Raw genomic sequence first — 22623 nt, forward strand, 5'->3', positions numbered from 1 at the left:
CGACTTATCGGCGAAGGGGCGGGGTTAGACGTGGTGACGGAGATCGTCGTGGGGGCGGGGTTAGGCGTGGTGACGGAACTCGGCGGGGTTAGGCATGGAGGCAGAGACACATGCGGCGTTGTGGGCGTGTAGGTTAGTGATGTCACTGGGGGCGGAAGTGGCTGCGGCGACCACAGAGGCAGAGTTATTCCCCGAGGTCGCGAATCTGTCGGCGATTGTCTTCATGGCGATCGTGGAGGCGGTTGTCTGGGCGGCGATCGCGGAGGCTGCGAGGTCGGTGGGGGCAGAAGTGACGTCATCGTCGGCGGCAGCTATTGCCGCGGGCGATGTAGCGGCCACGTGTGTAATGGCGCCGGACTGATTTCGGAGGCCGATGGAAGATTAATCTGATGCCCATTTTAACATACACTGTTCCATTATTTATCCACATGTTTGTCCAATGCCCATTTAAATGCCATTAACGTTGGCAAGTCTACTACTGTTGCAGGCAGGCTGTTCCACGCCTCTGAGTAAAGAAGCTACCCCTGATACCTGTCCTAAATATATCACTTCTCAATTTAAAGCCACATCCTCTCGTGTTAGCCTTCACCATCCAAGGAAAAAAGGTTCTCATGGTCATCCACCCTATCCTAATGCTCTGATTATCTTTCTTGTTTCGATTAAGTCACCTCTCAACCGTCTTCTCTCCAACGAAAACAGCCTTTCCTCGTAAGATCTTCCTTCCATACGAGGCAACATCGTAGTAAATCTTCTGAGAACCCTTTCAAAAACCTCCACATCCTTTCAATAATCCAGAACTGTACACAATACTCCAGGTGCAGTCTTACCAGTGTCTTGTACAGTTGACGCATGACCTTGTGGCTCCGAAACTCAATCCCCCTACCAATAAACGCCAACACACCATATGCCTTCTTAACCACCCTATCAACCTGGGTGGCAACTTTCAAGGATTTATGCACCTGGACACAGAGATCTCTCTTTATCTACACTGCCAAGGATTTTAGCATTAGGCCAGTACTCTGCATGCCGAATAAGTCTTCCGAAGTGAACTACCTCACACTTTTCCGCATTAAACTCCATTTGCCACTCTCAGCCCAGCTCTGCATCTTATCTATGTTCCTCTGTAACCCACAACATCCTTCGGCACTATCCACAACTCTGCCGACCTTAGTGTCATCTGCAAGTTTACTAACCCAAATTTCTATGCCCACATCCAGATCATTTATAAAAATGAAAAACAGCAGTGGCACCAAAAAAGATCCTTGTGGCACAACACTAGTAACTGAGCTCCAGGGTAAACATTTCCCATCAACCATTACCTTCTGACCTCTTTCAGCTAGCCAATTTTTGATCCAAACTACTAAATCACCTTCATTATTTTGTGCAATAGCCGTGTGGAACCTTATCAAATGCCTTACTGAAATCCATATACACCACATCAACCGCTTTATCTTCATCCATCTGTTTTGTCACCTTCTCAAATAACTCAATGTGGTTAGTGAGGCACAACCTACCCTTTACAAAACAGTGTTGACTATCCCTAATCAAATTATTCTTTCCAGATGATTATAAATCCTATCTTTTACAACCTTTTCCAACACCTTATCCACAACCGAAGTAAGGCTCAATGGCCTATAATTACCAGTGCTGTTCCGACTCCCTTCCTAAACAAGGGAACAACATTTGCTATCCTCCAGTCTTCTTGAACTACTACTGTGGACAATGATGACAAAGATCAAAGCCAAAGATTCTGCAATCTCGTCCCTGGCTTCCCAGAGAATTCGAGGATAAATCCCACCCGACCCAAAGGTCTTATCTATTAGCATATTTTCCAAAATTGCTAAAATAGTCTCTTTGTCAACCGTAATCCCATCTAATCTTAAAAATCACACAACACCAGGTTATAGTCCAACAGGTTTAATTGGAAGCACACTAGATTTCGGAGCGACGCTCCTTCATCAGGTGATTGTCCTGATGAAGGAGCGTCGCTCCGAAAGCTAGTGTGCTTCCAATTAAACCTGTTGGACTATAACCTGGTGTTGTGATTTTTAACTTTGTACACCCCAGTCCAACACCGGCATCTCCGAATCATGCCCATCTAATCTAGTAGCCTGTATCTCTTTATTCTCACTAACACTGCCCTTTTCCAATGTGAATACTGATGAAAAGTATTCATTAAGCGCTTCCCCTATGTCCTCAGATTCCACACAGAACTTCCCATTACTATCTTTGATTGGCGCTAATCTTACTCTAGTCATTCTTTTATTCCTGATATACCTATAAAAGGCCTTATGGTCCACATTTCAAGTGTGTCCATCTCTTGCAGTTTCCTTCCCTGTCCTATGCATCCTAAATCTTGCCTAATCGCATCATAATTACCTTTCTCCCCAGTTACACCTCTTTCCACATTTTATTAGCAAGCAGCTGCACCAAGTACCAAAGGGTAACAAAACTAGAGTCCAAAGGAAAGTTAGTGTGTTACATTCAACATCCCTAAATTATTGTGATTTGTTCACTTTAAATGAGACATTTTTATTTGTAAACTACGATGAAATTGTACTTACCATCTATAATGAATGCTTCAACATCATCTTCAGCGATCTGAAGTTCCTGTTGAAGAGTATCAAAAGAAATCTCCTTGTTGTCCACTGCCATTCCCATCAAAGTTAGCAGTCTCATCTTTGCTGTGTTCTGTTCATGAGAAAGACCTGTAACCAATGCAATTAGTTAAGGTGTATTCCCAGCATTTCATTGCTACAATTTTGGGGGATTTTTAGTATGCAGTATTTCCAATGTGGAGGAGTTTTGTGGATAGTTTTGAGCCATATTAAGTGTTGTTATTTAAACAAAATTTGACTAAACCTCGCATGTAATAAAGCAAACATCAGGCCAACAATTACACCCAGAATAGCACTAATTCAAACTTAAAGGTTTATAAGGATTTACTGAAGTACATTATACATGCAACATTGGTACAAAAATCAATGAATGCACAATAAGGCAATAGAAAATGAAATGATTAGAGACTAAAGTCCAAACATTTCTTCATAGAATTGCAAGCAAATCTTGAATAGTGTTACAGCTAGCGCTCAAATTTTAATTAACTTTGCCTCATCAAACAATGCAGTAATGGCAACATAAGTGAAAAACATAATTCACTGGAATGAGGTACACTAGGGCAAAACTACAGCTAATAGGGCTTAATAGAAAATTACACAAAATCAGTTAGTACATACTCTTAATTAACAAATGCAAATGAAATACTGATGAACTTTAAGCAGGGTGGTTGTGAAAAGACTAGGTTTATTGAAAGGCTACATGTGTTAGGGCAAAGCAGTTGACAAAAGAAACTGGCTGATCTTGTCAACATCAATAAAAGGCAAATTATGACTTCAGGAATCATGCCACCTGTTGGAGACTGCATGAAAAACTTCATCTTGTAATGCATTAGTGATCCATAAATGTCATGCTGTCCTTTTGTTATATTGAGTGTAAATATTGTACAATGCTAATTAATTCAGAACAGTAAATCTCAAGTTATATTTAATCAGAGCAAGGCAACAAGAATTAAAAGAGTATGTATCATCAGGACTAACCTGAGCTTTCCCTTCATTTAACCCCTTGCTTTCGTGATAGCAGTAAACTCCCTAATAAACATTTGTAGGAAGCTACAGCAATGTTTTAATACAAGTTAATCAAGAAAAGCAATTATCTATAATGGGATTTGTGTCAGGCAAAGACGCTCCTAAGTTTATTTGTCAATCAGGTGTTTCTCACAGTATGTTCACTGTGGAAATAAAACTCAATGTATAACAGCAGTTCAAGCATACATCTGCTGCTATCTGTATTGCTACTTAGCTGTTTCTGATTCACTGTTTATACAAAAGCATAAAGCTTTAAAAAAGGACTGTAGATGTTTGCTGAGTGAGAAGACAAAATGTAGTACAGGTTGTTCTGTTATAACACACATTTCATCTTCGCAAATTTGCTGTAACATGATTGACAAATTGGGGATGCTGTTTCTATAGCGCAAACTTATTAAATATGTTGGCTGTAATACTATTTCAGCACCAACACTTTAAGTGCTTTTTTCAAAGCGTGATTTTTCTATAATACGGAATAGCACAAGAACACAACCATCGCATTATAGAAGAACTGACTGTACGTGTGGTTTTGCTGATAACTACGTGGCTATACTACTGCCCAATAATCAGCCCATTAAATGTGTCTCTTCTTTGGCAGTCCCATAGGGATCAAGGTTGATTTGCTTCCACTGAGATTCAATAGGATTTAAAACAATGTGCCATCTTCAGACTCTGCCACGTGCAGCCTAGAGTGCTAAAAGAGGTTGGTCTAGAGATCCACTCAAATGTTCTACTCACAGGTTAAAAAGCTAGTGGCATAAGGTACTGATTTGTAAGTCAGGACTTTGGGTATTTTGAACCATGAGCTACGATGACAGACCTGTGCTCAATTTCGCTCTGCATGTTTCCCCAACTGCAGTTAAATATATTTAAATCAGTACTTTCAGGCAACCCTGGAAAGAGTGAAAGAACATCCCACATGGAAACACACCATTTGAAGTTTCAGATAGTGCACCAGCCCTCGCCACTCATTCTCCTGTGAGAAAGCAATATTTTGACTGGCAAGTTAAATTCAATGCAAGTTAACTTCTGTAACCAATGAGACGTAAGCATGAATCATCAACAGTTTATAGACTCAGAGCAAAGAGAGCAATGCATGAAGGAATGTGCAGGTGCACAGAAATATGGTCACATTGAAAATAGTTTGGGAAGCACCAGGTATTGAGGGTTCAATTAAGTTGAGATAACTGCAAGCAACTTTGAATGTGTACATTAAGGCACTTCTAAAAGAGTATATTGCTTAAGTGTTAATGCTCAATTTTATTTTGGACTTTTGTGTCAGCCCACATTTTCAAATCAATGGATTTTGAAATGTGCACTTGCATCACAGAAAGAGGAGACTCCAACCCTAAAATCAATTGGACGGACACCTCAGCACCACACTCTACTGCAAACCCACAGACAACCTCACAATGCTACACTTCTCCAGCTTCCACCCAAAACATATTAAAACAGCCATTCCCTATGGACAAGCCCTATGCATACACCAGATCTGCTCAGAGGAGGAGGAACGTGACGGACACCTGGAAGTACTCAAGGATGCCCTCACAAGAACGGGGTACGATGTTCAACTCATCGACCGCCAGTTCTGACGTGCCACAACAAGGAACCGAAATGACCTCCTCAGGAGACAGACACAGGCTGCAACTGACAGGGTACCCTTCGTTGTTCATTACTTCCCAGGGGCTGAAAAGTTACGCCATGTTCTTCGTGACCTGCAACACATTATCAATGAGAATGAGCACCTCCACTACTTGCCTTTAAACAACTGCCAAACCTCAAACAGATCATTGTTCGTAGCAAACTGCCCGGCTCTCAGGACAACTTCATACAACCCTGTCACGGTGGACGCTGCAAAACGTGTCAGATTGTGGACATAGATACCACTATTACGCGTGGGAACACCTCCCACCGTGTACATGGCAAGTACTCATGTGACTCAGCTAACATTGTCTATCTTATACGTTGCAGGCAGGGATTCCCGGAGGCATGGTACATTGGGGAAACCGAGCAAAGGCTACGACAATGGATGAATGGGCACCGCACAACAATCAACAGACAGGAGGGTTCCCTCCCAGTTGGGGAACACTTCAGTGGTCCAGGACATTCAGCCTCGGACCTTCGGGTGACCATCCTCCAAGGTGGACTTCGGGACAGACAGCAGAGGAAAGTGGCCGAGCAGAGGCTGACAGCTAAGTTCGGTACCCATAGGGAGAGCCTCAATCAGGACCTTGGGTTCATGTCACCTTACAGGTGATCACCATTGCACTACACAACACACAGATGCACACACAGACACCCACACACACCCTTATAGACACGCAGACACCCACACATGCACCCCCTCACAGACTTAAGACACTCTGCACTCACTACACACGCGCGCACACACACACACACACACACACACACACACACATGGTACTTTCAGAGTTACATTGCACTTTGCTCAAAAACCACATACATTCATGTAGAACTCTGAGCTCAAAAACTGCATGAATTTATGTAAAATTCTGTTATATCACTTTTTAGATTGGAATCAGTCTAAACAGGTCACAGACAGAGAACACAGGGGGCTAACACCTTCAACATATTGTCTAGCTATCACCATTGTGAACAGCTAACCCGAGAATGCAACTTTAAAAAAAAGGTTTTGTGATTTACACATGAAAGAAGTGAAACTATCACTGTATTCTAACAGATGAAAGGCTGTTCAATGTATAATTTCAGTTACATCACACTGCAAATTTTTACTATAAATTCTGTGTTACGATCGAGCCCTCCACAATCACCTGATGAAGGAGCGTCGCTCCGAAAGCTAGTGTGCTTCCAATTAAACCTGTTGGACTATAACCTGGTGTTGTGTGATTTTTAACTAAAATCAATTGAGTAGCTACAAAAAAAAATCAAGTAACTCTCGAAAAAATTAAGGTACACATTTTTTTCAAGGAACCCTCAAAAAAAATTCTAGTTCCTAACCAATATTCTTAAAATCTTCTCACAAAACATAGCTTACTTTCTGGCAGACTAATTTCCAAGCGTGACCTGTGTAAAGAGATAGCAGATACCAAGCTTTAAAAGCATCTAATTTTCTGCCAAATGGATTTACTTATTACTGCTATGTCAAAATCCTAATACAGCAATAAAGTATTCTGCATCACTAAGCAATTTCTGCATTTGTTAAACCTTGCCATCAAAAAATAAATGCAATATGAAAATCACATCTTAATACAAATAAGATACTCAAAATCATTGCACCTTTTAAACAGTCAATTACACAGCACTGTGGGAGTGCTGAAGTGTTAATTACCACTCCTTCCTGCTGGGCGTAAATAAGGAGACTGCTGACACCAACACTCCCCACCTTAAGCAATGAAGCAGATTATCTAGTTCATGAAGGAGACAATGATGAAACTTGAACAGCTTTCTGTAGCTATGCACTGAGCTCAGCTTTTCTACATTCCCATTACTATTGCTCTAGAACTTATATGTATGTTTAATCAGATTCCTCTCAAGTATAGCTCTTGGTGATAAGCGGTTGTAAACACTTTTTGTAAATAAACAGAAACTGTAGAGTCAGCACATTAAATGCTGCAATTGATGCTTTTAAAGGTCAGAAGGTTAATGCTAAAAACAATGATCCCCCCCAAACTGCTGTATAATGAGAATGTGCAGGTCAAGGGACACTGATGGGTATAATTTCACCTCGCAAACAAAGTGACCTCTTAACAAAGACTGATCCTAATGACCAATGGATATCAGTACTGGTAGTCTATCTCCTTGAAAGTTCTCAACTCTCTTTCTTTATCTAAAACCAATGTGAAAGTTTTCAAGTGATATTTAAAAATACAGTGGTGAATTGATACAGGTGATGTGCTAAAAAATCTGAACCATCCAGACAAGCAATGACATAAAACCACAAATTTATGCATTATGCCACAACATGCAGCATTACCAGAGCAGCAATATAGCATGTCACATCAAACTTAAAGATCCAATAAAACTTCACAATCATGAACACAAGAAACACTCAAGTCTGCTCTACCATACAACGTAATCACAGTTGATTATTTACTTTCATTCCACTTTTCCACCCTATCGCTTGATTCTTTTCATATCCAAAAATCTATCCATCTGCACTGTGAATATACTCAAACCGGAGCATTCATAGGCCTTTAGGTAGAAAATTCCAAAGATTCAGATCAAGAAATTTCTTCTCATTATCCTCCTAAATGACTGAATTCTCACCTTAGATTGGAGAATCATGTCTTGGGTCAAGGATACAATTGCTCATTCCACTACCCAAAATTACTTGAAGCACTTGTTCCAAGGCATCTTCTGATTTCAAGCCAACTATTTCAGGTAGAGTGCAAGTGTCTAACATCTCCACTTTTAAACAGATAAACATGGCACTATAGGACTGAAGGTGGACAAATTATCCAGAGTTTATGACCTGCATTTAATAGTTTTAAATCAAATGGCTGCAAAGATAATGGAGGAATTGGTCAAATTATTCCAAAACCCATTGAGTTCTATGAGGGTAGAACAGATTGAAACCCTACTAATGTGACACCCCTCTTCAAGAGGGAGGGAGATAGAAAGCAGGAAACTATAGGCTAGTCGGCCTAACATGTCAAGCACGGTGGCTCAGTGGTTAGCACTGCTGCCTCGCAGGACCAAGGACCCGGGTTCAATTCCACCTCAGGCGACTGTCTGTGTGGAGTTTGCACATTCTCCCAGTGTCTGCGTGGGTTTCCTCCAGGTGCTCCAGTTTCCTCCCACAATCCAAAGATGTGCAGATGAGGTGATTTGGCCATGCTAAATTACCCATAGCGATAGGTGCATTAGTAGGGAGTAGGGGAATGGGTCTGGGTAGGTTACTCTTCGGTGTGGACTTGTTGGGCCGAAGGGCCTGTTTCCACACTGTAGGGATTCTAATTAGGAAATTCTAGAGACCATTATTAAGGAAGAAATAGCAAGATATTTAGAAAAGCTTAATACAGTCAACATGGTTTTGTGAAAGAAATTATGTTTGACAAATTTGCTAGAATTCTTTGAGGACAGAACATTTAGAGGCGATAAAGGGAAACTGTTAGATGTAGATTTGTATTTGTAGAAGGATTCAAGTCAGGCTATTGCACAAGATTAGAGCTCTTTGGTACTGTTGGTAATGTGTTAGAATAGGTAATAAATTGGTTGGCAAAGAGAATTCAAAGTCAGGATTAATGGGTCTTTATCAGGTTGGAAAAACGCAAATGATGGAGTGCCACAAGGATCATGCCTTGGAACTCATTAGGCGTACGATGTATCTAAATTTTCTGATGATACAAAAATAGGCGCGAGAGCACGTTCTAATGAGGATATATGGAATCTGCAAAGCCGATACAGATAGGTCCGGTGAGTGAGCAAAAACCAGCAGATAGAGTTTAATGTTGGGAAGTGTGAAATCATATACTTTTGGTAGGATGAATAAAAACATAGATTATTACTTAAATGTAGAGACACCACAAAAGGTGTACAGTACAGAGGGACCTTGGTGATCTTGTGGGTGAAGCACAAAAGGTTAGCTTTCAGGTACTGCAAGTAATTATGGAGACAAAAGGAACTTTGTCTTTTATTGCTATAGGTTTAGAGTTTTTAAAAATAAAGAACTCTTAATACGAATGTACAGGATGTTGCTGAGGCACTGTGGAAAACTCTACATTGTTTATTTAAGAAAGGATATACTGCAGCATTGGAGGTTGTTCAAAACAGATTAACTTAGCTGATTCCTGGGATAAAGGAGTTGACTCAGCATGATAAACTAAAGAGGTTCGACCATTATTCATGAGAGTTTAGAAGAATTGTAACATCCAGTATTCGGAGGGGGGGGGGGGGGGGTGGGCATAACATTGGTAGATGTTGGGATAACGTTTTCACCAGTGGGAGAAACTCAAACTAGAGGACATAGTTACAAAAGAAGACGACACTCATTTAAAATGGAGAACATGAAGGAATTTCTTCTCCCAGAAGGTAATCAAGGTCTGAAATTCTCTACTCTTAGAGTTGTGGAGGCTAGATCCCAAAGTATTTGAAGAGCTCATGATTACGTTTTGGAGTTATTAGGGAATCAAGGGCTTTGATGAGCAAAAAAAAGAGTCAAGGCCTGGGGCAAATCAGCCATGCCCTTGAAATTTGAAAGGGGATGCTTGAGGGACTGATAGGAGCAGGAGTGAGCCAATTTCTTATGTTTTTGTGGAGTTCCTTGTTCTTTTTGCTCAACACTTTCCAAAAAGAGAAAGATTAGGAATCACAAACCAAACTCAAGCCCTGCTGCTTCACAAGAACAAGACAATGAGAATAGTGTTAGATCAGTATAAAGGTTTTTTTCTTCATCTTTGGAAAATTATTTCTTTCATAAGTAGCTACTGTACAAAAGCAGCAATTTAGGTTTCACTTTATAAACTCTAATGCATTAGTTTAATGCCAAAAATAAAAAAAAAAGCCATTTTTAAAGTACTAATCCATAGTCAATTGTTTTTAATACATTTGAGCAACTAAGGCAGTAGGCCAATGTTTGAGAAGATTTAATAACTTATTGTTGAGCATGCATTTATAACCTCTATTTGCCATCTCACACCTTTTCAATGACAACTTGCATTCAAGCCTAAGCAGACTTCGGGGTAGTTGGAAAGACTCCTTCAGTGCTGTTCTGTGATCAACTGCTGTGTGTACTGAAGTACAACCACGGTGATTCTTCCATACTGGAGCTGAACTAAATTGCTTAATTGAGGTCCAATGAATTTTTGATTTATCAAATTCAGACAAAAACGAGGAAGCCGAGAATTCAAATCTGGCATTGCATTTCTGCATACCTTGTACTCCAGTTGTTACATTATTGTCAGATGCCTGATTATGTCTATAGAATATCAAAGACAAATCATACCATCTCAATTTGAGAATCTAATTTCAGTCTGAAAAAAATTCAGAAATTAGAGTCAAGTACAAGTGAACATGAAACTGGATTATTGTGAAAATTTAGTAAAATGCCACTTTCATGGCTTCAATATATCCCAAAGCTGTTTACAATTAATAGATTTTATTTTTGAAGTATAGTACTTATTGTACAAAACCTATCATCCTTAACCAGTCACCCTTAAGTATACATGACTCCTGAACCAGAAAGTTGACTCAACTTTCTTCTGAAATGATCCAAGCATGCCAGCTACATCAAATTTCATATAGCAGTTTCTACGAAAACCCATCTCAGTATTCTCAGGCAACTAAGGATAGGCAAATATAATTCAATATTTGTCACGTTATTAAACTCCACACGGCACAGATACAGCTACAGTATTTTTGGGAGGGGCCTGTAGATGTTGACCAATCAACAGTGATGCAACAAGACAGGATGGTGTGGGGGTTGTAAAGTAATTTGTAGGTCAAGCTCCTGGGAGTGGTCATCAACAACAAGCTTTCTTAGACTCTTCATGTGAATGCACTTGTTACAAAGACCCAACAACGTCTCTTCCTTCTCAGGCAGCTCAGAAAATTTGGCATGACGGCGAATATCCCTGCCAACTTTTATAGGTACACTACAGAGTGCATTCTGTCTGGATGCATCACTACCTGGTATTGCAACTACAATTCTAGTTCAGAGACTGTTATAAGAGTGGTGAACTTGGCCCGGACAATCACAAAGGCCAACCTCCCATCTATAGGATCCATCTACCAGGCCCGCTGTCAAGGAAAGGTCGCCAGCATTCTCAAAGATCCATCCCACCCTGGCAATGCTTTTCTACCTCTACCATCGGGGAGATTGTACAGAAGCCTGAACGTGCACCAGCCAGTTTCAAAACCAGTTCAACCCTACTGTTGTTAGAATACTGAATGGACTCTCAAACCCTTAGCAATTGCCTGTACCTGTGTTTTGGCTTTTGCCATTATTTACCTATTATTTACTTATCTATGCTATTTAACTATGTGATCTGCCTGTATTGCTCGCAAGACAAAGTTTCGCACTGTGCTTCAGTACACGTGACAATAAATTAAGTTCAAATTCAGGTAGTAATATTTTCATGCATATGCTGCCTTGGTTGTTCTAGATGGTACATGACAGGTTTGGAAGGTGATGCCAAAGAAACCTTGGCAAGTTGCTGCGGAGCATTATCTAGATGGTATATTTTACTATCCTATGCATTGATGGTGGAGGGTGTTTATGTTTAAAGATTTTGAAATGCAAGATTTCAGTGAAGTAATCCCCTTCTTGAAGGATCTAGTGATGAAAATAAAATGCATCTTTTTAACTACAATACTGTCTTTAAATTCTTGCTATAATTTGAAGGAATGAAATCTCACCTAGTGAATCGATGAAGTCTTTGTTATTCTGGTAGAATTTGACATACGCTGCTAATTTTCCACTGACAAAAATTGTCAAAAGCTATTGAAAGGGAACAGATATATCAGGTTAATATAAATTCTACTGTGAAGGTACAAAATACAAAATGTCAGATACACAATTAAAATACTTTATTTATTCACAGTGAAGACTGTGCGAACTATTCAAACCAGAAGATACTTTGGAAAAGAAAAGTTTCTTATGGCTGCTGAGAACTGTATGTATCAACTCTGTATTGTTTCCAATCACTACCACATTATTTTCATCCCTTTTGAATGGTATCCTGCTTTCAGCCAAAGTTTAGGGTTGAGGTTCCTCTATCGTTACATCCTGGATCCATATATCAGCCATACCTGTAGTCACACCCCCTTTTATCCCAGACTGACACAAAGTTCTACTCAACCCAAGTGGTACGACTGCCTCCTAAAACAAAATGCCCAGTTAATACCCCTCCTGTATCATGCCCTGCAATGTCTGCCACTCAGACTCAAAAGTTTCTTGAGTTGCAGAAATGTGCCCAGAGTTGGTTCCAGAATCACAATCCTTTTTCACAAACTCCCACATATTGAAGTCACAGCAATTGTCCTCTCAAACCTTTTTAAGTACTTATCTGTTCTGATACCAATTTAAAGTAATAACATGGATAAATTTTCTAGCTTAGAGCCAAAGCACTCACCACCTAATAATATGAAAGGATCAAAAATAAGTACTTTATTTTTAAAAACCTCCTTCCCTCTTTAAACCAAATTTTCATTTGCAAATTTCTAATTTTAGCACTGCTTATGAAGCACTTGTTCATCAATCTCTGTGCAGTGAGAGGTAGTATTTATTTAGAAATACTCAAAATTCATATACTCATAACTTAAAACAGTATTTGACATCACTACTCTCAAAGGCATTTGGTAGCAATGGTACGAAAATATGTTCTACAATTTTCAGAATGGCAATCTGTACAACCACTATTTTGTGGGAATTAGTAAATTTAGAGCTGTCCATTCATATTATAGTATTGTGACTAAGTCCATAACATAGGACTTCATTGCTCAGTCCTTTGGGTATGAGGTAGGAAGTCACATTAAGGTTGTACAACCTGAAGGATATTATTAAGCTAGAGAGGGTTCAGAAAAGATTTAACAGGATGTTATCGGGTATGGAAAGTTTGAGTTATAAAAAAAGGCTGGTTAATCACGGATGATTAGGAGGTTACAAGGTGACCTTGGAGGTTTGTAAAACATGAGGGGTAAAGACAGGTTTAGTGGTAGGCGTCTTTTCCCTGAATGGGGGATTTCAAGACTAGAAGGTAATTTTTTTTTTAAGGTGAAAGGAGGGAGATTTTAAAAAGACATTGTTATGGACCAGACCAGACTCCCTCAAAACATTTCAAGAAAGTAGCCAAGACTCTAATTTTGCTAGGTTTTTTTAAAACACATGTAATGCAGATATTCCAGGAGAGATGCAGCTGGTCAAACCACTTAGTTTTAAACAAAACAGAATTGCTTCACAAGATTATTGAATGAAACACAAAGAAAAGAAAACAGAATACTGAATAATGTAACCTCTCTGAAAACTCAACAGATCATACCAACTTGATGCTGTTCCAAATACTTGCAACAATCCCATAAATACCCCTTGGCAGTAAAGGTAAAATCAAATATAGGCTCCTACAGGAGAGATGTCAGATAAAGAGGAGGATAAGTATGGACCTGTTTCTTTTGGCCCAGCAACTTTAAAACACTACTGCTTTCAGTAACTAGCCAGACTAAACCAGAGAAAATCTGAGCTGGGAGAACTGGCTACTCCCCTTTCAATGTACAAGTGTTTGTTTTTATAAACTTGAAAGCCTTTTGCCTGAGGCAGCATCTGTTAGCTATAATCAAATTGGCCCTAAAACCCTTCAAATGTAGACTTTTTGGAGTCTGTCTTTTACGATCTCTCTGAAACAAAAAGCCAAGGACAACATTTCCTTGTTAAAGGAGTAGAATCATCACAACCTGGACATTTTTTTCTTACTTAGAGGGTTGTTTGCATGTGGAATGAACTTCCATGCTGTACAACTCTATTACTTCATGTGGTAGATGCGGGCACTATTATGTTTAAAAGACACTTAGATAAGTACATGAATAGGAAAGGTTTGGAGGGATATAGGCCAGAAGCAGGCAGGTGGACTAGTTTAGTTTGGGATTATGTTTAGCATAGACTAATTGGACTGAAGGGTCTGATTCCATGCTATATGACTCTTTGAATCTCTGAGAAACTCCCTCCCTACTGTACACCACTGTGCCACTATCTTCACTGGATCTTTCCTACCTATGGCTCAAATGGTGGTCTTTCAACTATGGTTGCAAGAGGACAACCTGGTCAGCCCACTGCTTGTCCGAGAGACAGCTCTCCCAATTTTGGCACTAGCTTCTAGATATTTTTAGTTAAAAATCACAACACCAGGTTATAGTCCAACAGGTTTAATTGGAAGCACACTAGCTTTTGGAGCGACACTCCTTCATCAGGATGAAGGAGTGTCGCTCCGAAAGCTCGTGTGCTTCCAATTAAACCTGTTGGACTCTAACCTGGTGTTTTGTGATTTTTAACTTTGTACACCCCAGTCCAACACCGGCATCTCCAAATCATTCCAGATATTTGTAAGGGAAAACTTATCAGGGTTGATAGGCTGAGTCTGACTCAAGCTATAGACAACCCAAACTATAGAGAAAGATAATTTAAAGTACTGCATTAAATAAAACAAATTCAGTCATGTGGGGGAATAGAACAACTGCTCAGTATTCTTGACTCTAATGCTCCCATAGTTATAACAGAAAGATCAAAGGGAATTTTGGGATCCATCCAGTAGTTGCAATTGCACTTGACAGGGCATTATATAAAACTTTACCAGTCTAAATTATAACACTAGTGATTTAAGGAACACTGCATTAATCTTAAATCACAGCACCTCCATGAATACCTCATTACTAAGGAAAATTACTCTACTCTTCTAAAATGTATCTGAAGTAACAACCTTTAACATCAAATGGGTTTTCATAGATGGGATGACTTCAGTTCTCATATTATGGCTATATAGAAAAGAGCACAAGACAGAATGTAGTTTGACCTAGCTCTTGAACCTCGTAGAACCAGAACTCCTGAGGAACAGTGGCGGTGTTCCTATCTCTGAGCCCAAAAACCAGACTTCAACTCCCACTTGGATTGGTAGTATGTAGAAACATCTCTGAAGGCGTTAATTTAAAAGGACTGTTTTAAAGTTCCCCTTGTTCCAGAGATGTGCAGTAACATCTCTGAACAGGTTGATTAGAAAAACAGGTTAAATTACACTCAAAATAAACTTCCAGGGGCTCTTGTGGTGCAGTTGAATGTCCCTACTGTAGAACCAGTGTTCAAGTCCCACCTGCTCCAGAGATGGCCAATAATATCTCAGCAAGTCGATGAGAAAAACATACACATTAAAAAAAAAGAATCACACACCATTTACAAGCAAGATGTCCAGCCAGACCTTTACCCCTCATTTTGTAACTTGTAAGAGTCAAATAATACAAAATACAAAAATCTCCTTAAAGTAGTACATGAATGAATGCACATCCTGGCTTTAATATGTAACCAATCTGCAATGGTTCGACTACTCACATCATGAATAAGCTCCCCTTCCAGAAATCGAACAGGTTTCAAAGCAAGTAGATGGTCAAAAAGAAATGTGTTTTGATCCTTCAGTGCTCTTACAATGCACCTATCAGAGAGAAATTCAACAAAATATTTGTTGTTTCTGCTGCAAAATTCTCCACTGAGCTGGAGGAGTGGCAGATGGTGTTTAATTTAGATAAATGTGAGATTTTGCATTTTGGTAAAACAAACAAGGGCAGGACATATACAATTCATTGTTGGGACTTGGGTAGTGTTGTAGAATAGAAAGATCTAGGAGTTCAGGTACATAATTCTTTGAAGTTTGCATCACAGGTAGAAAGGGTGGTTAAGAAGCCATTTAGCACGTTTGCCTTAATTGCTCAAACCTTTGAGTATAGGAGTTAGGATATCATACTGAGGGTGTACTGGACATTGGTAAGGTCTCTTCTGGAGTATTGTGTGCAGCTCTGGTCGTTTGTTATGGGAAGGATATTATTAAATTGGAGATGGTTCAGAAAAGGTTTACAAGGAGGTTACCGGGAACGGAGGGTTTGAGTTATAAAAATAGGCCGGGACTTTTCTTCACTGTAGCACAGGAGGTTGAGGGGATGAACTTTGAGGTTTAAAACGTCATGAGGGGCATAGGTAAGGTGAAGCAAAGGTCTTTTCCCTCAGTGGGGGAGTTCAAAACTTAGGAGGTTTTTTTTTTAAGGCGAGAGGAGAAAGTCTAAACAAGGACACGAGGGGCAACTTTTTTTAAAAGCAGCAAGTGGTTAGTGTGTGGAATGAACTGCCAGAGGAAGTGGTGGATGCAGCTAATTATAATGTTATAAGTCACTTGGATAAGTATATGAATAGGGAAGGTTTGGAGGGATATGTACAAAATGCAGGCAGGTGGGAATAGTTTAGTTTGAGAACATGGTTAGCAATGGATTAGTTGGATAGAAGCATCTGTTTCTGTGCTGTCAATATTACGACTACAATCATTTGGTAACTTGCAGCACACAATTTGGTAGCATTTGAGAACATTTATTACATAAATCAAAGTTACTTGAAAGGGAAATATTTCGGTAACTTAGATGGTGCGAACTGGAAAAAACAAAATTAAAATGACTTTACCTGTGAGCATCAACTCTTGCCTGTGAGGCATTATCTTCTGTATAGCTGCCGAGCAATTCCACCATAATTTTAGCTGCAGAATCACTGTCAAAAAGTTTTAACAATTCAGTACATAAACCAGATATAAAAAGGAATTAAAGCATAATCATTTAAAAAATCCAAGGTCAGGTTTGCATTCAAGATTGAGTGATGTTCTAATACTTATCATGATGTTTAAAATTATTCAAAAAAGTTGGCATATAAAAGGTATTCCTTTGGGGGGGGGGGGGGGTGGTGGAAATGGTTAGTACCCAGAACAAGGGGACACAATCTTCAAAGCTGGAACTAGTTGATTCAGTGGTGAAATCAGAAGACGGATCATAGAATCCCTGTGGAAACAGGCCATTTGGCCTAACAGGTCCAAACCAACCCTCCGAAGAGGGCCCCACTCAGAACCATTTCCCTACCCTATCGGTCTACATTTCCCATGACTAATGCACCTGACCTACACATACCTGAACACTGTGGGCAATTTAGCTTGTCCAATTCACCTAAGCTGCACGTCTTTGGTTTAAGGGAGGAAAGCAGAACACCCAGAGGAGAACGTGCAAACTCTACCTGAGGCTGGAATGGAACCTGGGTCCCTGGCACTGAGGCAGCAGTGCTAATCACTGAGCCAACATGCCACTCATATTTATAAAAAGATAGTGGATATGTGGAACAGTCTCCCTCAAGAGAGTCTGGATGCTAGGTCAATTGAAACTTCCAAGATGGAGGTTTCGGTATAGGGCAGGAAAACAGAACCAAGGATGAAATTACTTATCTGACCATTTAAATATTGCTGAACAGGTTATAATCAAATCTCTGGTAGTACCATTTAAATCAGAATATATGCAGTATTACAAGGTTACAATAGTTGTTCGGTTATATAAAAGTTTGAATCAAGTTAAATAAAGAGAGAGAAATTCTGTTAATAATTTTTAATCTAACACTCATCTGAACAGATGCAAGAACAATAAATTTGTGTGTCATAAAAAATCACATTCTGATCAGTTGGCAGTGGACTCAAGTTGGTCAAGGCACTATCATGAAAATGTGTGTATCCCAAGAACTGTACTTTGCAATTAAATAAAACCTGTCTGAGCATTTCAAAAAGGTAAAAACAATGGCTGCAGATGCTGGAAACCAGATTCTGGATCAGTGGTGCTGGAAGAGCACAGCAATTCAGGCAGCATCCGAGGACAGGCAAAATCGACGTTACGGGCAAAAGCCCTTCATCAGGAATAAAGGCAGAGAGCCTGAAGCGTGGAGAGATAAGCTAGGGGAGGGTGGGGGTGGGGAGAGAGTAGCATAGAGTAAGAAGCCTAATTTCTATTCAATAAATAATGACTTCAGTTGCAGATAGGGCAATTTAGAAGTTACTGAAATTGTAGTATTGCTGTTTTTGAGAGTTGTTTTGCTACGTTTTATTTTGAAATTTAATGAGAAATGCAAAAGGCAGAAAAAATTAATGAAATTCAGATTTTCATTATTAAAACTTAGTTGCTTTAAAATATAGCACATCTTCATACCAAATTAAGAATCTATTATGATCTATTGTGGAATCTGAACAGATAGCTTGGAATTCTTATGACAATAATCTCTTTGAATTCACTGAAAATCATTTTCCTATTAACTCACTATAATATGTTACTTGGTCATTATAAGTCTGTAAGTTAGCTCGCTGAACTTGAAGGTTTGTTTTCAGACATTTCATCATACGAGGTAACATCATCAGTGAGAGTCTCTGGTGAAGAGCTGGAGCTCTGCCCCACCACTCTATTTATAGGTCTTGGTTTCTTAAGGTGGGTGATGTCATTTTTGTTTTTTTTCCAAGGGAAGGTAGATAGGACCTAAGTTGATGTGTTTATTGGTGGAGTTCTGGTTAGAATGCCATGCCTCTAAGAATTCTAGACCTGACCCCACAGCTGTTAAACAGAATCTCATCCTTTCTAACAGGACTTTAAAAATCAGGAGAATTAAACAGGACAGACTTCCAAAACATTTTGCCAGAGCGGCGAGGAGAGTAGGAGTGGTGAAGCAAGGGCTGCCAGGAAGGGTGAGTTTTCCCGCATTAAAAGGGACTTACCTCAGGAGTCGGGCCTCCATTTGCCGAGAGGTGCGAGGGAGGAGCGAAGGACTTCTGGGAAGTCATATTTGTGTGGTTGTGTTACCCGAAACACTACTTGGGTAGTGTCTCCCACCCATCCTCCTCCTCTAACCAAAAAAAAAATCTCTGCGCCAGATTGGTAAGGTAACGAGTTTTTTTTATTCCTTATTTTTTCAACAGTCTCTTTGGGAATTTAGAATACTGGGAATCGAGGTTAGGGAGTTGAAAGTTCCTCCTGCAGAATGTGGGAAGTAAGGGTCACCACTAGTGTCCCTGCTGACTACATCTGCGGGACGTGCACCCAACTCCAGCTCCTCGAAAACCACGTTAGGGAACTGGAGCTGGATGAACTTCGGATCATTCGGGAGGCAGAGGCTGTTATTGAGAGGAGTTACAAGAAGGTAGTCACTCCCAAGGTTCAAGAAAAAGGCAAATGGGTTACCAGTCAGGGGACGGAAAGGGAACCAGCAGGCAGTGCAGGGATCCCTTGTGGCCATTCCCCTCAACAATAAGTATACCGTTTTGGATACTGTTGCGGGGGGGGGGGACTTACCGGGGAAAGCAGTACGGTACAGGGCTCTGGCACAGAGTCTGTCCCTGCTGCTCAGAAAGGAAGGGAAAAGAGGAGCAGAGCAGTAGTCATTGGGAACTCCATAGTTTGGGGGACAGATAGGAAGTTCTGTGGGGACGAGAGAGTCTCACGGTTGGTGTGTTGCCTCCCAGGTGCCAGGATTCATGATGTCTCTGATTGTGTTTTTGGGAGGGGGAGGGGGAGCAGCCCCAAGTCGTGGTCCACATAGGCACCAACGACATAGGTAGGAAGAGAAATGGGGATTTAAGGCAGAAATTCAGGGAGCTAGGATGGAAGCTTAGAGCTAGGACGAACAGAGTTGTTGTCTCTGGTTTGTTGCCTATGCCATGTGCTAGTGAGGCAAGGAATAGGGACAGAGAGGAGTTGAACACGTGGCTACAGGGATGGTGCAGGAGGGAGGGTTTTGGATTCTTGGATAATTGGGGCTCTTTCTGGGGTAGGTAGGACCTCTACAAGCAGGATGGTCTTCATCTGAACCAGAGAGGTATCAATATCCTGTGGGGGAAATTCGCTAAGGCTATTGGAGTGGGTTTAAACTAATCCAGCAGGGGGATGGGAACCAAAAATTGTAGTTCGAGTATAGAAAAGGTGGAGAGTAGGGAGGTCCAAAATCAAGTTTCAGGGATGCAAGATGGCACCGGCGAGCAAGAAGTTGGTTTGAAGTGTGTCTACTTCAATGCCAGGAGCATCTAGAATAAGGTGGGTGAACTTGCAGCATGGGTTGGTACCTGGGACTTCGATATTGTGACCATTTCGGAGACATGGATAGAGCAGGGAGAGGAGTGGTTGTTTCAGGTTCCAGGATTTAGATGTTTCAGTAAGAATAGAGAAGATGGTAAAAGAGGGGGAGGTATGATATTGTTGGTCAAGGACAGTATAACAATTGCAGAAAGGATGTCTGGGGACTCATCAACTGAGGTAGTATGGGCTGAAGTTAGAAACAGGAAATGAGAGGTCACCCTGTTGGGAGTTTTCTATAGGCCTCCGAATAGTTCCAGAGATGTAGAGGAAAGGATTGCAAAGATGATTCTCGATAGGAGAGAGAGAGAGAGAGAGAGACAGACAGGCAGGGTAGTTGTCATGGGGGACTTCAACTTTCCAAATATTGACTAGGAACACTATATTATGAGTACTATAGATGGGTCAGTTTTTGTCCAGTGTGTGCAGGAGGGCTTCCTGACATAGTATGTGGACAGGCTAACAAAGGGCGAAGCCACATTAGATTTGGTCCTAGGTAATGAGCCCGGCCAGGTGTTAGACTTGGAAGTAGGTGAGCACTTTGGTGATAGCGATCACAATTCTGTTATGTTTACTTTAGCGATAGAAAGGGATAGATGTATACCACTGGGCAAGAGTTACAGCTGGGGGAAAGGCAATTATGATGCGATTAAGCAAGATTTAGGAAGCATAGGATGGGGAAGGAAACTGGAGGAGATAGGCACATTAGAAATATGGAGCTTATTCAATGAAAAGCTACTGTGTGTCCTAGATAAGTATGTACCTGTCAGGCAGGGAGGGAACTGTGGTTTACGAAGGAAGTTCAATCTCTGGTCAAGAGGAAGAAGAAGGCTAATGTTAGGATGAGATGTGAAGGCTCAGTTAGGGTGCTTCAGGGTTACAAGGAAAGACCTAAAGAGAGAGCTCAGAAGAGCCAGGAGGAGACATGAGAAGTCATTAGTGGATAGGATTGGGTTAACCCTAAGGCTTTCTATAGGTATTTAAGGAATAAAAGAATGACAAGAGTAAGATTAGGGCCAATCAAGGATAGCAGTGGGAAGTTGTGTGTGGAGTCAGAGGAGATAGGGGAAGCTTTAAATGAATATTTTTTGAGAGTATTCACTCTAGAAAACGACAATGTTGTCGAGGAGATTACTACTAGACTAGGTGTGATTGAGGTTCACAAGGAAAAGGTATTAGAAATCCTGAAGAGTGTGAAAATAGATAAGTCCCCTGGGCCGGATGGGATTTATCCTAGGATCCTCTGGGAAGCCAGGGAGGAGATTGCCGAGCCTTTGGCATAGAGTCATAGAGATGTACAGCATGGAAACAGACCCTTCGGTCCAACCTGTCCATGCCGACCAGATATCCCAACCCAATCTAGTCCCACATGCCAGCACCCAGCCCATATCCCTCCAAACCTTTCCTATTCATATACCCATCCAAATGCCTCTTAAAATGTTGCAATTGTACTAGCCTCTGGCAGCTCATTCCATACACGTACACGAATTCAAACAGCAAAGGCGGTAGCTGTGTAGGTTCTCTCTCTCTTTCTCTCTCTCCTGCACTGTCCTCACCATGTGCTTTCTTTGTCTGCTCTTCTCCCTTTTAAAACTGCTGTTGTTTTGACTTTTTTTTCCAAAGTTCCAAAACAATGCAACAGCATATAAAACAGTAATTGCTGCTCCTGGAATTCAAGGAAATCACCTCCAACACCTAAAATACCTAAAAAAAAAAAGGAGCAGCTCTTACAGCCAGAAATTTTTCCTGTCCTCCATCTTGGATTACCCAGAATCCTTCTCATTGATCTTTAAATCGTCATTGTCTACAGGAATAGTGCCAGAAGACTGGAGGATAGCAAATGTGGTTCCCCTGTTCAAGAAGGGGAGTAGAAACAATCCTAGTATTTATAGACCAGTGAGCCATACTTCAGTTGTTGGTAAAGTGTTGGAAAAGGTTATAAAAGATAGGATTTATAATCATCTGGAAAAGAATAATTTGATCAGGGATAGTCGACACGGTTTTGCCTCACAAACCTTATTGAGTACTTTGAGAAGGTGACCAAACACGTAGATGAGAGTAAACCGGTTAATGTGATGTATATGGATTTCAGCAAGGTGTTCAATAAGGTTCCCCACAGTAGGCTATTGTACAAAATGTGGAGGAATGGGATTGTGGGAGATATAGCAGTTTGGATCAGTAATTGGCTTGCTGAAAGAAGACAGAGGGTGGTGGTTGATGGGAAATGTTCATCCTGGAGTCCGGTTACCAGTGGTGTACTGCAAGGGTCGGTGCTGAGTCCACTGCTGTTCGTCATTTTTATAAACGACATGGATGAGGGCGTAGAAGGGTGGGTTAGTAAATTTGCAGATGACACTAAGATCGGTGGAGTTGTGGATAGTGACGAAGAATGTTGTAG

The 22623-nt window shown here is 40.6% G+C and overlaps 1 protein-coding gene across 1 annotated transcript in view; it reads right to left on the bottom strand.

The window, feature by feature from the left end:
* eif3m (eukaryotic translation initiation factor 3, subunit M) overlaps positions 1–22623 on the bottom strand; it is a 63851-nt gene that overhangs the window by 5449 nt on the left and 35779 nt on the right. Inside the window, exons 6-9 of the mRNA XM_043705542.1 lie at positions 16768–16851; positions 15655–15754; positions 11982–12063; positions 2565–2708 (exon numbers count right to left, since the gene is read on the bottom strand). Of these exons, the coding sequence (XP_043561477.1) occupies positions 2565–2708; positions 11982–12063; positions 15655–15754; positions 16768–16851 (410 nt within the window). The remainder of the gene's footprint in view (positions 1–2564; positions 2709–11981; positions 12064–15654; positions 15755–16767; positions 16852–22623) is intronic.

This window comes from Chiloscyllium plagiosum, chromosome 16 (genome assembly GCF_004010195.1).
Source record: "Chiloscyllium plagiosum isolate BGI_BamShark_2017 chromosome 16, ASM401019v2, whole genome shotgun sequence".
In the NCBI taxonomy this organism is placed as follows: domain Eukaryota; kingdom Metazoa; phylum Chordata; class Chondrichthyes; order Orectolobiformes; family Hemiscylliidae; genus Chiloscyllium; species Chiloscyllium plagiosum.